The 13,890-nt window shown below is 46.0% G+C and overlaps 1 protein-coding gene across 1 annotated transcript; it reads right to left on the bottom strand.

The window, feature by feature from the left end:
• Positions 1-27: 27 nt before the first annotated feature.
• Positions 28-12,033, bottom strand: LOC136643790 (fibroblast growth factor 19-like). The gene is made up of 3 exons (XM_066619131.1): positions 11,874-12,033; positions 11,489-11,592; positions 28-357 (listed from the first exon to the last, which is right to left on the bottom strand). The coding sequence occupies exons 1-3, from the start codon at positions 12,031-12,033 to the stop codon at positions 28-30; spliced, it is 594 nt and encodes a 197-aa protein (XP_066475228.1).
• Positions 12,034-13,890: the final 1,857 nt, after the last annotated feature.

The following is a 13,890-nucleotide window of genomic DNA, read 5'->3' as shown; positions in this document are numbered from 1 at the left end:
TGTGGAGTAGAAATAAAGGAGCATTACTTACTTTTCAAAGCTAGGACTTTGCACTGCTATGTCTGATGTAAATCCAAGGGGGTCTGGGCTGTCATTATCAAGACGTGAATTGAAAATACGAGATTCAAATGATGGTCCGCTGTCCCTATATTCTCCAAAATCCGTAGACTCCACTGGCATAGTGGTGATAATAGGCAAGAAATGAGAGAGTGGATGAGAGTCTTTCCCTTTGACTTGTTGTCTTTGTCTGGCACTGCTTAAGGATACCAAGACTCCATATTTCTTTGATTTGTAGGCATTGTAGCCACCTAGACGTATCTCCTCTTCAAAGGAACAATCCTCTGCAGAATAAATGAGCTGAACAGGAAAAAGTAAAGATGATTACATGTGTGCTTTGCTCATTTTTACTCTTAGATAGCTTATTTGTTTAAGTAAGGGTGCAATCCTAACTTGCGCTGGAAGCAGGCAGGCCAGCGGGCCTGCACTGCATCCAGCGCAAATTTGGGGCCAAAAGCAGCACAGCCCAAGGCAAGGGGAAGCCTTTTCCCTTACCCCATGTCGTGCTGCAGCGACCCCAATGGGCCCCTGATGAGGTGGTGCAGATCTAATCAGCCCAGTTGCACCATGCTGCCTGGGAAGGGGGTCAGGATCCGGCATCACTACCGGATCCTGGCCCCACCTCCCACTCCTTGTCCGCTCGCCCACCACCCACCCTGAAACGCCTCCTCCCTGCCCTCCCCACACACTCCCGACCCCTGCATCGGCCAAGCTCAGTTAAAGCAACTCACCCTTCCTCTGGGGCCCATGTTGGCAAGGGGTAGCCAGCGCACATGCGTGCACCAGCCTGTCTCTACAGAAAGTGACACTTTTGGGCCAGTGCAAGGGACTTGCATCTACCCAACTCGGGGTCAAGATTGTGCCCTAAGCTTCTTTGTACTTGAACCTTGTATTCACAAAGCAGGACAAATGGAAACTCTTCCAGAGAGTTAAATTGACATGCAAATGCTCTGAGGCTCACCAAATCAACAGAGATTATGTATAAGTCAATAAGAACAAAATAAGTATTAAGCAGTAATATATTAAAGGGTATGATTCTGCTTTTACATACTGATGCCAGTAAATTTCTGCCTGATGTATATAGACCAATGGTTCTACCAACTGGTTGGAAAACAATATCTGTTTTCGAACTCAGGTGGCCAAAAATGAAAAATTACAATTCCTGACTGAGAATGCTTTATTATTATTATTATTATTAGATTTTCACACAGTCAGGTAGATGTTATTGATTGGTTTGTTTTACCCTGAGATCAAGTCCTTCCCAAGGTTTTTATCCTATTTTGCTGTTATAAATCTCATCGCAAGATGTAAGCTGTTCCCAGTAAAGCTGCTTTTTGGTGGATGGCAATTTCTGTTACCCCAATGCTGTTTATGCGCTCTTCGTTTTGGAATATTATTATTATTATTATTATTATTATTATTATTATGTACACATAGGAATAAATGGAGACATTACAATTCTGTGTGTAGTGTATATTGAAGTTAATGAGGATACCTCAGAATGCTCATTACAAATTTGCTAAGATGCTACTGACAAATTTAGGCCCAAATCCTCACCAACTTTCCAGTGCTGACATAGCTGTTGCAATGGGACATGTGCCGCATCCTGCAGTTGGGTGGCAGTTATGGAGGCCTCCTCAAAGTAAGGGAATGTTTCATCCCTTACCTCCGAGTTGCATAGCCCTTATGTGGAAAGTGGTGCTGGAAAGTGGGTTAGGATTGCGCCCTTAGAAAGGTGCATAGGACAGACACTGCCTTGGTTAACGTGCTGACAGTCTTTACCAAGAAATGAATTGGGGATGGGGATGCAGAGTTAATGCTGTTGGACCTCTCAGCAGCCTTGGAAAGCATTGACCATGAAATCTTTTCGGGTCATTGGTCTAGGATGGAAACTGAGAGTCGTGCTTTTTGGGAATCCAGTAATACGTCACAGGCAGCTTTCCAGGTGGTGCTGGATATATTTGGCTCCACCCTGTGTTTTTATGCTATTATGAAAAGCTGCACGATTCCATCGTATCTCTAATGCCATTTAAGATCTACATGAAACCACTGGGAGAATATATTGCTGCCATCCAACCGTATTCCTCCTTTTGACCCAAATGTGTGGCAGTAGATGTCCTGGACAAAATCAATAATTAATTGGACTAGGGCTAACATATTGACATTTTACATAATGTATTTTATAACCCAGTCTTATGCACAATTGGGCTGTACTACAGTTATAATAATAATAATAATACAGGCATTTATATACCGCCTTTCTTGGTCATCAGATTTCTCCTCACACTTTAATTCAAGGCGGTTTACATGGGCAGGCTGTTCTAAATCCCCGTAGGGATTTTTACAATTGAAGAAAGGTTCTGTCTTTCAAGAACCACATCATTTCAGATGGATCTTTTATGGTCTGTTATCACTTTCTGGCCTCCAGATTCCTCCCACACAGGCTGACAAGCAGCTCCTTCGTCTCTCCAAGAGCAGGTGGAATAACACGGCTGGGCTTGTCAGCTGCTTCAAGGTCTCACCATTCACGGTGCCGGTGGCTTCGAACTGGCAACCTTCGGATGTTATCTTCAGGCAAACGGAGGCTCAAGAAGCTGTTGCAAAATGATGGCTAATGGAGCACAGAGCACTCCGTCAGCAGCCATTTGGGGAGCACTGCTGCAAGAAGTGGCACTCCCCATCCATCGTCAATCCTGTCCATGGATGGCAGAGCAGTTGAGGCTGTGGAGGGGCAAAGCTGGGCAGTGAAGGAAGAGGAATAGGGAGCAGGGAGGCTGCGGGAGAGGGTGGCTCATGGTGCATGCCAGATCCTATCCCCTCTTTTTGCAGCCTCCCGGCCCTCTTTCTATCCTTAGACTTAAAAACATAGAGCCCTGCTGGATCAGGCCAAAGGCCCATCTAGTCCAGTTTCCTATATCTCATAGTAGCTCACCAAATGCCTCAGAGAGAACACAAGACAACAAGATACCTGTATTTTGTACTCCCTTGCATTTGGCGTCAGAGAAAGCCTACTTCTAGAACCAGGAGGTTGCATATACCCAGCATGGCTTGTAACCAGTGATGGACATTTCCTCCATAAATCTATCTATTCGCCTTTTAAAGGCAACTAGACCAGATGCCATTACCACATCCTGTGGCAAGGAGTTCCACAGATTAATTGCAGACTGGGTAAAGAAATCTTACTTATGTCTCTTCTAAGTCTTCTAACACTCAATTATGGTGGATGTCCCCTGATTCTGGTGTTGTGTGATAGGGAAAAGAACATCCCTCTATCCATTTCTTGTATAATTTTATGTCTCAATAATTTCTCCCTTCAGGTGCCTTTTATCTAGAATAAAGAACCCAAAAAACTCTAGCTCAGTGTTTCTTGAACTATGGGTCAGTACCTGCTAGGTGGGTTGCAAGCGAATTTCAAGTGGGTCCTCATTCATTTCAATATTTTATTTTTAATATATTAGACTTGATGCTACCATGGTATGTGACCACATTTGTGGAAATGTTACAGATCTGTACTTTTAACAGACTGCTGTGCAGGGCTTTTTTTCTAATGGAACGTGGGGGGATGGAGTTCCGGCACCTTTTTGCAGGGGCTCCTCCCCTTCGGAGGCATTCCAGGAGGGGGGGAGCAAAACAGAGGAATTTGCTGGGTGGGTGCTGGGGGGTGCAGGGTGGGCAGGCGCCTGGCCCCTGCCTGACCACACAATGACCCCCTCCTGCCCCCATCCCCAAGCTCTCGCCTGAGCCCAGCCCTCCTTCCCTCCCCAGTGCTCTGCTTCCCCGCGCAGCTTCCAAGACGGTGGAGGGTGTGGGGGACACGTGCCGACACTGAGGAGGAGGACAGACAGCCAGCCAGGGAGACAGGCTGCGGCACCCATGGAATGCCCAGGTACTGGCTTGGCAGAAGAGGAGGGGAAGAAAGCTGGCTGGTGCAGCCCCCGTGCCAATCTGCAGCATGAGCCTAGGCGTGTCTACTCAGAAGTAAGTCTCATTGTGCTCAATGGGGCTTGCTCCTGGGAAAGTGTCATAGCCTTGCAGCCTGAGTAGACAGGCAGAGGAAGGGCTCTGAGGCTGCAGTCCTCTCCACACTTTCCTGGGAAGAAGCCCCATTGCCTCTAGTGGGACTGACTTCTGAGTAGACAGCCATAGGCTTTGGCTATGAGGCTGCAGTCCTCTCCACACCTTCCTGGGAGGAAGCCCTATTGACTCTAATGGGACTGACTTCTGAGTAGACAGGCACAGGATTGGACCCTGAGGCTGCCATCCTATCCACAGTAAGCCCCATTCACTAAAGTGGACTTCTGAGTAGACATGCATAGGATTGGGCTCTTAGGCTGCAATCCTAGGCACTTTCCTGGGAGTAAGCTCCATTGACTAGAACGAGACTTACTTCAGAGTAGACATACCTAGGATTGGGCTCTTAATCCTGGCAGAGATATATATCTGCACCCATTTTCACATGCTAAGGGCAGGTGAAAAGGGATTCTACGTGTGTACAACGTGCTGTCCAGCCTTGCCAGAGATCCTCCTCGTCCTTCCCCCACAAGCATGCCCTCCGCCAGCCAGCGTTTGCAGCTCCTCTCCAGCAATGCACAGCAGCTGCTCAGGGCAGCAGAGAACATACAATTGCATGCCAAGCGCCTTCCCAAAGACAGAGTATTCTGATACCTGAATTAAACCATATTTAATCGCTTGTTTGCAAACATAGCTGTTTCTATGTGCACCTAAGGACCCCTCTTGTGTAAGAATTCCTTTTTTGTTCTTACTCTCACAGTTGCTTAGAGTAATTTTACTACATGGAACTCATGCAAGCCATTTTCCGGAATCCATTCACTGCTTCCTCTCCTCGAAGTAGTTGGCAACCTTCAGTCTCAAAAGACTATGGTATCGCGCTCTGAAAGGTGGTTCTGGAACAGCGTCTAGTGTGGCTGAAAAGGCCAATTCGGGAGTGACAATCCCTTCCACACCGGGAGCAAGTGCAGTCTGTCCCTGGTCTGTCTCCCTGGCTATGGGCCTTCCTTCTTTGCCTCTTAGCCTCAGACTGTTGGCCAAGTGTTTCTTCAAACTGGGAAAGGCCATGCTGCACAGCCTGCCTCCAAGTGGGCCGCTCAGAGGCCAGGGTTTCCCACTTGTTGAGGTCCACTCCTAAGGCCTTCAGATCCCTCTTGCAGATGTCCTTGTATCGCAGCTGTGGTCTACCTGTAGGGCGCTTTCCTTGCACGAGTTCTCCATAGAGGAGACAAGTGCACCTGTACGGTATTTTTCCCCATGTGTAGAAAAAGTAGCTAGGGGGAAGGGGATGTGGAGATTGACAGCCCAATCCTATGCATGTCTACTCAGAAGTAAGTTCATCTTTAGGGGGAAGCACATAAAAAATATTTTATTTCTCCAATAAAAAATGGTTTAAAAATAAATAAATAAATAAATAAAAGATTAACAAGTTGTGAGTTCCTGCACCTTTTCTTTTACAAAAAAAGCACTGCTGCTGTGTATATGCTTTTAACAATGATAGTAAATGGGACTTACTCCTGGGTAAGCGTGGGTAGGACTGTAGCCTAGGATTGTTAAAAATGTTCCTGCTTGATGATGTCACTTCTGGTGGGTCCTGACAGATTCTCATTCTAAAAAGCTGGTTCCCGTGCTACAAGTTTGAGAACCACTGCTCTAGCCTTTTCTCATAAGGAAGATGCCCCAGCCCAGTAAGAATTTTAGTCACTGTCTTCTGCACCTTGTCCAGTTCCAATATGAGCTAAAGAGCTGGCACAGATTTGAGGAGACCCATTGTGGAGCAGGAGGCTTATGGAAGGGTAAGGAGATTTAAATCCCCTTTCCCCTCTAAAGCCTCCCAATTCCCCCCCCCCCCAAATATAGCATGCTCTCTTTGATTAAATGAGGCATGACCTGCCTGCCAACGGCATCTAGTGGGTCTCAAAAACAAGATGACGCTGTTGGAGAGGGGCAGCACTGTTATGAACTGACTGCTTGATCTTTCCCCTGCCACCTTTGGTGTAACTACCCATTTGTCTTCTGCTCCTCACCTGCTTATCCCCTTATTTCCTTTTTTGCTGGTTCTCACCTTACCGTGCTTTTTAAACCACAGACTGAGGGCAGCTGACTAGTCTAGGTGAAGAGGTGGAGGTGGTGACAGCAAAGAAAGTGGTACGATATAGGCAGACAAGTGGGCAACTCTTGTTGCCATCACAGCAGCCAAATGGAGCACTGCAGCTACCAGTGTGGAGTGTGGGTGACAGCAGAAGCTATTCTGGATCAGGGCTTAAAAGAAGTATTTTGTCCATAATATTTCACAGTATTTGACCAATGACGTTACACAGTGTAATATATTTTATATTTGTGATACGTTTGCTAATTCAGGAATACTTGCACATTAGCATTTGATTATTAATTCAGGCTGTTCATTCTTGTTTTTCTTAAAAGTCCTGTGTTATTATAGTTTGGTTATTAGAGGTGACTAAACCCTTGGTTAATAATGTATTGCTGATTGCGTCTAGGTTTCGATGATAAGAGAAGTGGTATAAACTCTTTATCCGCCAAGCACCAGAGGAAGTCTTTTCCCCTACACATGGCAAACACTGGAGTTTGTTAAACGTCATTAACAGGTAGAATAGACAAGAGAGAACTCAGTGAGAACAGTTTAAAAGCGTAATACTTCAAATGTGGGCTGAGCTGTCTGACATCTGAAAAATGATGTCTGATTAGCAAGACTGATTAGCAAAGAATCTTAAAATGATAGGGTACTACTGTGGAAGTTGTTTAACTAACTTGCTTTTATTGATTGATTCCAGCAGCGAACCTAGTGCTGGGCAAACGGGACAAATGCCTGGACACTGCATCCGTGTGATGCTAGGACCACACGCAGGGTGTATCTGGCAGGGTGACCAGATACATTGGAGGGCTAAGTGCCTGTACCTTTAACCATTGTGTAGAAGAGAGAATTTTGGCAGATGCAGCTCAACATGAAAGGGTTTAAAAAGCTACACCTGCCAAGATTCCCTCTTCTATACAATGGTTAAAGGTACAGGCACTCTGTCCTCCATTGTATTTGGTCTCACTGACCACATGGGAGGCTCTGAGGCTCCCAACACAATCAGCAACTGTACTTCTGGTTTTCCAGAAGTTCAGTTTAAGATTGCAGGGAAGCCTCAGAAGATTTATCCAGTTGGTCTTAAAGTCACATGAGGCTCCATCACACTTGGTGAGGGGGGGGCAGCATCATGTGGGGGGCACCATCATGGACCTTTACCCTGGGCGCGGGGCAGGCTAAGTCAATTACTGATTGATTCGTTGTTTTAAAAAAATATTACAGATCCACAGTTTAAGCCCTAGGAGATACTTGAATATAGTTAATAGAGAGCATAGTTTCTCTTGACTAAGGGCCCAATCCTATGGTCATCCAATCTTTTAGGTCTCCCTAAAGGTAGCTGTCCTTGTATATTTCCTGAAGTACAGGACACTTTCTGGTGGCATTAATCCAGGATACTGCTGCAACCAGGCAATGGTGTGTGCATCAGCAGTTCCAGGGGCCTCTGTTGGCACCAGTAAGTTTGTCGTGGTGATGGTCGTAGGCAGGGAGGGAGAGGGGGGTTTCAGGGAGTAACAGGGGAGGGACTTGAGCCAGAATTCTATCCTCTCTTTGAACCCTTCCTACCCCTTTTGTCTCCTTGGACATATACCAGCAAAATCACTGGCATGGGTCTGAGGATACCCATACATGATTGGGCAGCCTACCAGCAGCTAAGTAAATAATATTTTCATTTTTTTTAATTCTAAAATAAATATTTTATTTTTTAAATATATTTTTACCACCTGCAGTATGTCCAATTTCCCCCCCCCCAACATAGCATGCAGCACAGCCTCCATTAGCATGGCTGCATGCTATAACATGGTGAGTAGGTTTGAGGCACCATAGATTAAATCTGATCCTAAAACTCACTTTTAAAATCTGTGATTAGTATTCAGAAAGAGCCTTGGGGCATACAAGGCATGCCCACCTAGGGAAATAGAGGTTTAAATATAGGCAGGCATAGGCTGCAATCCTATATGAATTTTCCTGGGAGTAATCTCCATTAAACTCAGTGGGCCTTACTTCTCAGTAGACATGCATAGATTTGTGTGGATAATATTGTAAAGAATTATCTAAAGAGATAACTTAAAGCCCAATCCTGAGTTCTGTGCTCCAGTTTACTGCCAGTACCTACTGTTGCAAACCTGGCGTAAGGCATGTTTGCGAGCATTAATGCCAGGCGAACACCTGTGCTAGCCCAGCGCTGGCTGGTGCTGGGCTAGCACTGGGCGGGCACCTGGCCTCCGCCAGTCTGCGATCCCACGGACCGCCAAGCAGCAGAGACGAAAGCAGGGGCGTGGGGGGAAGCGGGGAGGAGGTGTTCTGGGGAGGGGGGAGGCTTTTTCCTCACTACCTACCTTTTGGTCAGCGGTGAATCGAGTAGCCCCATTGCGGGGCTACTCCCTTTACCCGGGGAAAGGGGATGAAAGTCCGCTTCTCCCGAGGTGCTGCCTGCGGCTGCCTTGGGTGCGCAGGGTGTGGCAGCAGCCTTTTTCGGTGCCACAGCAGTCGCATGCCCCAGGAGCTCAGGATTGAACTCTCATAGTGCTATCTTATGCATTTTTTTCCCCCAGAATTAAGCCCAATTGAGTTCAGTGAGACGTACTCCTAGGTAAGTGTGTATAGAATTGCAGTGTTAAACTAGTTTATTGACTTCTGTTAATAGAGCAAATGTTTTCACGAATTATTGTCTGTAGTATTGATTTGCCAGGTTGAAAAATGCACCTTAAAGTTAACACACATTCTCACATATTAGTCCTAATTCAAACATGATGTACAGTACCACATATAGTAGGGGTAATGATGAGAAGCTACATAAGGATTAATAGTGAGGCTACCTGGAGCTATTTAAAAGCAAGGTGACCAGATGCAATGGAGGACAAAGTGCTCTTACCTTTAATCATTGTACAGAAGAGGGAATCTTGGCAGGTGTAGCTTTTTAAACCTTTCCGTGTTCAGCTGCATCTGCCAAAAGTCCCTCTTCAATACAATTGTTAAATGAAAAGGCACTTTGTCCTCCATTGTATCTGGTCACTCTGTTTAAAAGTGACACAACATCAGTAAAAACATTGTAATCACTCCCTAATATATCCTATTTTCTATACAGTATAATGTCATCCTCCATTATTTTGGCTCCTTACAGTGTAAACAGAATAAGCATAACAGAATTTTGGCTTTCAGAAATATTTACACAGCTGGCTTGCACTTTAGATGCACAAGAGTGAGAAAGAATTTGGTAGCTTCCATTCATCTATCTAGGTTGTAAAATTGTTGATGGTACCTGTCAGAGATTCAGACATATTAAATTCATTGTTCAGCATGGATACTTTTTGTGTGCAATCCACACACACACACACACCCACTTAGGTCAATGGCAAATCATTTGGGGGGGGGGTATTCTGTTGTTGACCCCAGTGTGAGAATGAATTGTGCAGGAGAACTTGAAGGATAGCTTGCTGCATTACAGGTTCACCAATGCCCATAAATATTGTTTCCCTCAAACGTCAAGTACATTGCAGGTGCTCTCTGTCTCAACAAGAATCCATCATTTTTGTTGAAATACTGCCCTTCCTTGGCACTAGCTACATATTTGTACAATTCCTCTCTAAAGGTTGCCATCCTGGTGAATTTCATCTATAAAAAAGCCAAAGAAACAAACAAAAACCTTCTGCAGAATGACCTGACCTGAAGATTAGTTAGAAATTTGTCATTATCAGTTATAGTTTAAGGGCCCAATCCTATCCAACTTTCCAGCACCAGTGTAGTCACAATGCAAGCCTGAGGTAAGAGAACATATGTTCCCATACTTTGAGGAGGCCTCTGTGACTGCCTCCTCAGCACAGGAAGCAGTGCATATTCCATAGGCACAGCAGCACTGGCACTGGCAAATTGGATAGGATTGGGTCCTAATTCTGCTATTCACTTGGAATAAAAAGTTCTAAATTTTCAATGAACCATGTTAAGTAATTTCACACAGATTCTCCTCTAACAGTGCATCAAATTTATTTCTTGTGATGTATGTAGAATATTATGCCCTAGTGGAAGGCAAGGGATGTGGTGGTTAATGACTCATCAATTTATGATACTTGTTAAAAACAATAAAAATGACAGGAAATTGGAATGAGGATGAAGGAGCATTACATAATGTATAGACTCCTTCCACAGTCCAACTATGTGATACATGGGTTAAATTGTTGTATTTGGACCTGGGGAACCCAGCCTCAAATCTCCCTTGAGCCAGCAAACGTACAGGGTGGCCTTGGGTCTGTTATTATCTCTAGCCTAACCTACCTGAAGAGCAGGTAGAAGGTGAGCACCTGAAGAGCACATTCTCTCTGCTGAGAGCAAAGAATGTGATAAGGCTCACTTTTAAAGCCTGGAGTTCCTTGAAATGGGTCAGAAAAGAAATCTAAACAAATAAGAAATCTTGGTAGTTAAAATACTGAAATGTATTCCTTTTAGTCTGGTTCTAACTCTGTTCACTCCACTAAAAACAAACAGAAAAAATGAAACAACATAGAGCAATGGTTCCCAACACTTTTTTTTTTACTTGGATACTCCTTAGCAGCCAATTTCCATAAATTATGCCCTGCATTTTAGCAAAATGTTTGTAATTAATTGCTCTTATTTCAGGTTTATACGTTTTCAACCACTGATCCATATCTGATAATACACAAATTGATGACCAGAAACTAGCAGTTGCTGGGGCTTCAGCAGCCAGCTAGCTGCCTTCCTTCCTGCCTAGCTTGTCCTGCAAGGTATTCTAATACAGATCTGTCTTTTACTGCCATTATTCAATTCTTTTTCAAGTAACCCCAAAGGTCCTGGGAAGTACCCCTGGGGGGTACACGTACCCCAGGTTGGGAACTGCTGACATAGAAAATCATGGCTGAAATCAGACTTCCACCCCCCTGAGCCTGATTTATCCCCAATCTTGAAGTTGTGTAAATAGTTACTATCTTATTGTGAATAATTTGTAATTTAAAGTAGAAACGCTACTGGTGGACTGAGCAGTGATTTTTCTAAATTTCTTCATTCATGGATGTTCTTGTCTGTGTTGCTGAGCAAAGGCAGCCTTGTCCCTTCGCACCACTGCTGCCCTAAAACTCTCAGACACCCGATTTTTTCACAAGGGCTTCCTTCCAAATGAGAAGGATCCTGCAGCTGGAGCACCGTGTTTAGACTGCTCTGTGGGGTGCGAATCCAGGGCATCGGACTGGCCTCTGTTGTTTTGTCTGGCCTGAGCGCACAGATAATATCACCGGGACCTGGTAGGGGGCTGCATGCTAAACATTTCCCAGGGGCTTCCCAGAGGAGGTTGCCAGCGCGCCCCCACCCCAAACTGAGACTTACGCGCCCTTGTAGCCTCCCTTCGTCCTCCATGCAGAGGTACCGAGAGCTGAGCACGCCCTTGAACGCCACCGTGCCAACAGCGACCGACGTGATCTGCAGCAGACCTGCGCGGGGAAACAAACAGCGTGAACACGGCTCCCTGGGCGCAGCGGAAGAAGAAGGGGAAGAGACCGCTCTTTGGGGGAAACTGCCAAAGAAACGCCAAACACGAACTTGCCTTAGGGGAAGGTCAGCGTTCTGTGCCCGTTTAAGATCTCATGCAAAAGTATCCACAGCAAGAACTGTGCGTCCCCCGTTACAGACAAGCCAAGCACTAGGAAGTCAGGCTTTCTGCAGTAGCTGGAAGGAGCACGGCAAGTCTTCGCTTTGCAAAGCCAGTACTTACTGTTCAGATCTTGGGTTGCGGAGCCGCCCACTCTGCCGTCGCTGAAGATACTCAGGTACAGCCTACCCTTGCTGTAGAGGTGCCTTAATCTGATCGGCTCCCCCCAGCCGTGGCTGACATGTGGGCCAGCATCAATGAGCGGCAGGGACCTGGCGACCATCGCGAAGCACATCGCCACCAGGGCCAGTGGCGAGAGGGCTTCCTTGTATCGCCGCTGCCACATCTTTGGCCAAAAAGTGGATCACCAGAGACTTCCCTGCGGACACACAAATGCAGAGAGGGGAGCGCAGATTTCCACGGGTGGGGGGGGAGCTGCAGGCTCGGCGCTTTGAGAGCGAATTGCTTCGGAAGCGATTGTAGGAAGCCCTCCCTGCCTTTTATAGGCTCTGTTATCAGTCCAGTCGATAAGGCTAATTCCAATTCCAACACAGACACCGCTCCATAGCAGTGGGGGGGGGGGCAGTACCCGCTCCGCTCTATTGATCAGGATTACATCATTTCCCACGGGACACTCCCCGGGTTGGAGTCTCCTGCGAGGGGAGGCTCAAAATCGGAATGTGCAGGCATCGCCTAGGGGGCGAGAAAAAAATTCGTATCAAAAAATTCGTATTAAAAAATCGTGCCTTACGAGGAAAGACGTGACCGAGAACCGCCACCCACCGCAGCAGCCTGAATCGGATGGCGAGATCGGTGTTTCTAAAGCGGAGCAGAAAGTTAAGGAAAGCGGAGTTCGCTTTCTGAGCCTCACATGGTCGCTCACACCACCCCAATTTACATGCTGAGATGTAAAACACTGGAACAGGCTTAGGCGCTCTCACTCACTCACTCTCTCTAATTCAATCACAAAGCGCTATGAGAAAACAGGCAGGTCAGTGTACTGGAAACTTCAAAGACCCCCCCCCACACATACACACATACAACCCCTTTTCCACCTTCCTGTTCTTTGATCACTGCAGTTCGCTTACGCACACACTCACCCACAAAAAAATCAACTTCTTTCAACTTCTTTCAACGCTGGCCTAGACAAACGGCGGTATTCATGACAACCCGCAAGTGACCACAGAGCAGGGGGGGGGGAAACCCGACTGTCGGTCGAAAAAAAGACATCGCCTTTGTTCCAGGAGGTGGCCACTCATAGCTGCTGATGCAACATCCCCAATCAATGGGGAGAGGAGGACTGCAAGAGAAAGAGAGCATCCACAGCCCGCCAGTGGAAGACACATTTTTCTGTTGGTCCCATCAGAATCCAGCATTTGCAGGCAGATACTGTACTGGTGAACTTGGAGACCTTTAGTTTTGTACTATTTTCTAGCTTATATCTCTGTATTGTTAACTGGAACTACATTGCACAAGTTTCAGTTCCCACATGTAAGCGAATATTATTGAAAGGTGTGTGTATTATACGCACACAGAAATGTGCAAATAGCTGTGAAATGTGCAAGCACTAAAAGAGAACCAGGATGGTGTATTATTATTATTATTATTATTATTAATAATAATAATAATAATAATAATAATAATAATAATAAACAGTATTTATATACTGCTTTTCAACAAAAGTTCACAAAGCAGTTTACAGAGAAAAATCAAGTAATGGCTCCCTGTCCCAAAAGGGCTCACAATCTAAAAGATGCAAAACACCAGCAGACAGCCACTAGAAAAGACACTGCTGGGGTAAGGAGGGCCAGTTACTCTCCCCTTGCTAAATAAAAGAGGAGCACCCACTTGAAAAAGTGCATCTTGGGGTTCAGGAATTGAACTGAGACCTGGAAGCCATGAATTTTCCTGGGCGACTTTGGGCCAGTCACTCTTGGCCTCACCTATCTCACAGGGTTGTTGTGAGCAGCCATGTACCTGGGGGGCAACAGGGACAAATGCCCTGGGCGCCACGTCTGTGGGGATGGTGCCACCAGCCTTGTCCCGCCTGCTGCAGCTGCCCTGAGCTGCAGCCACTCTAACTGTGATTCAGCAGTGTTCTGGACTACCCACCTCCTACCTGCTAGGAGGAGAAGAAAGG

Source organism: Tiliqua scincoides, chromosome 1 (genome assembly GCF_035046505.1).
Source record: "Tiliqua scincoides isolate rTilSci1 chromosome 1, rTilSci1.hap2, whole genome shotgun sequence".
NCBI classification, from domain to species: Eukaryota; Metazoa; Chordata; class Lepidosauria; order Squamata; family Scincidae; genus Tiliqua; species Tiliqua scincoides.
Note: the sequence above shows the minus strand (reverse complement) of the source record. Positions and strands in the feature narration are given on the sequence as shown.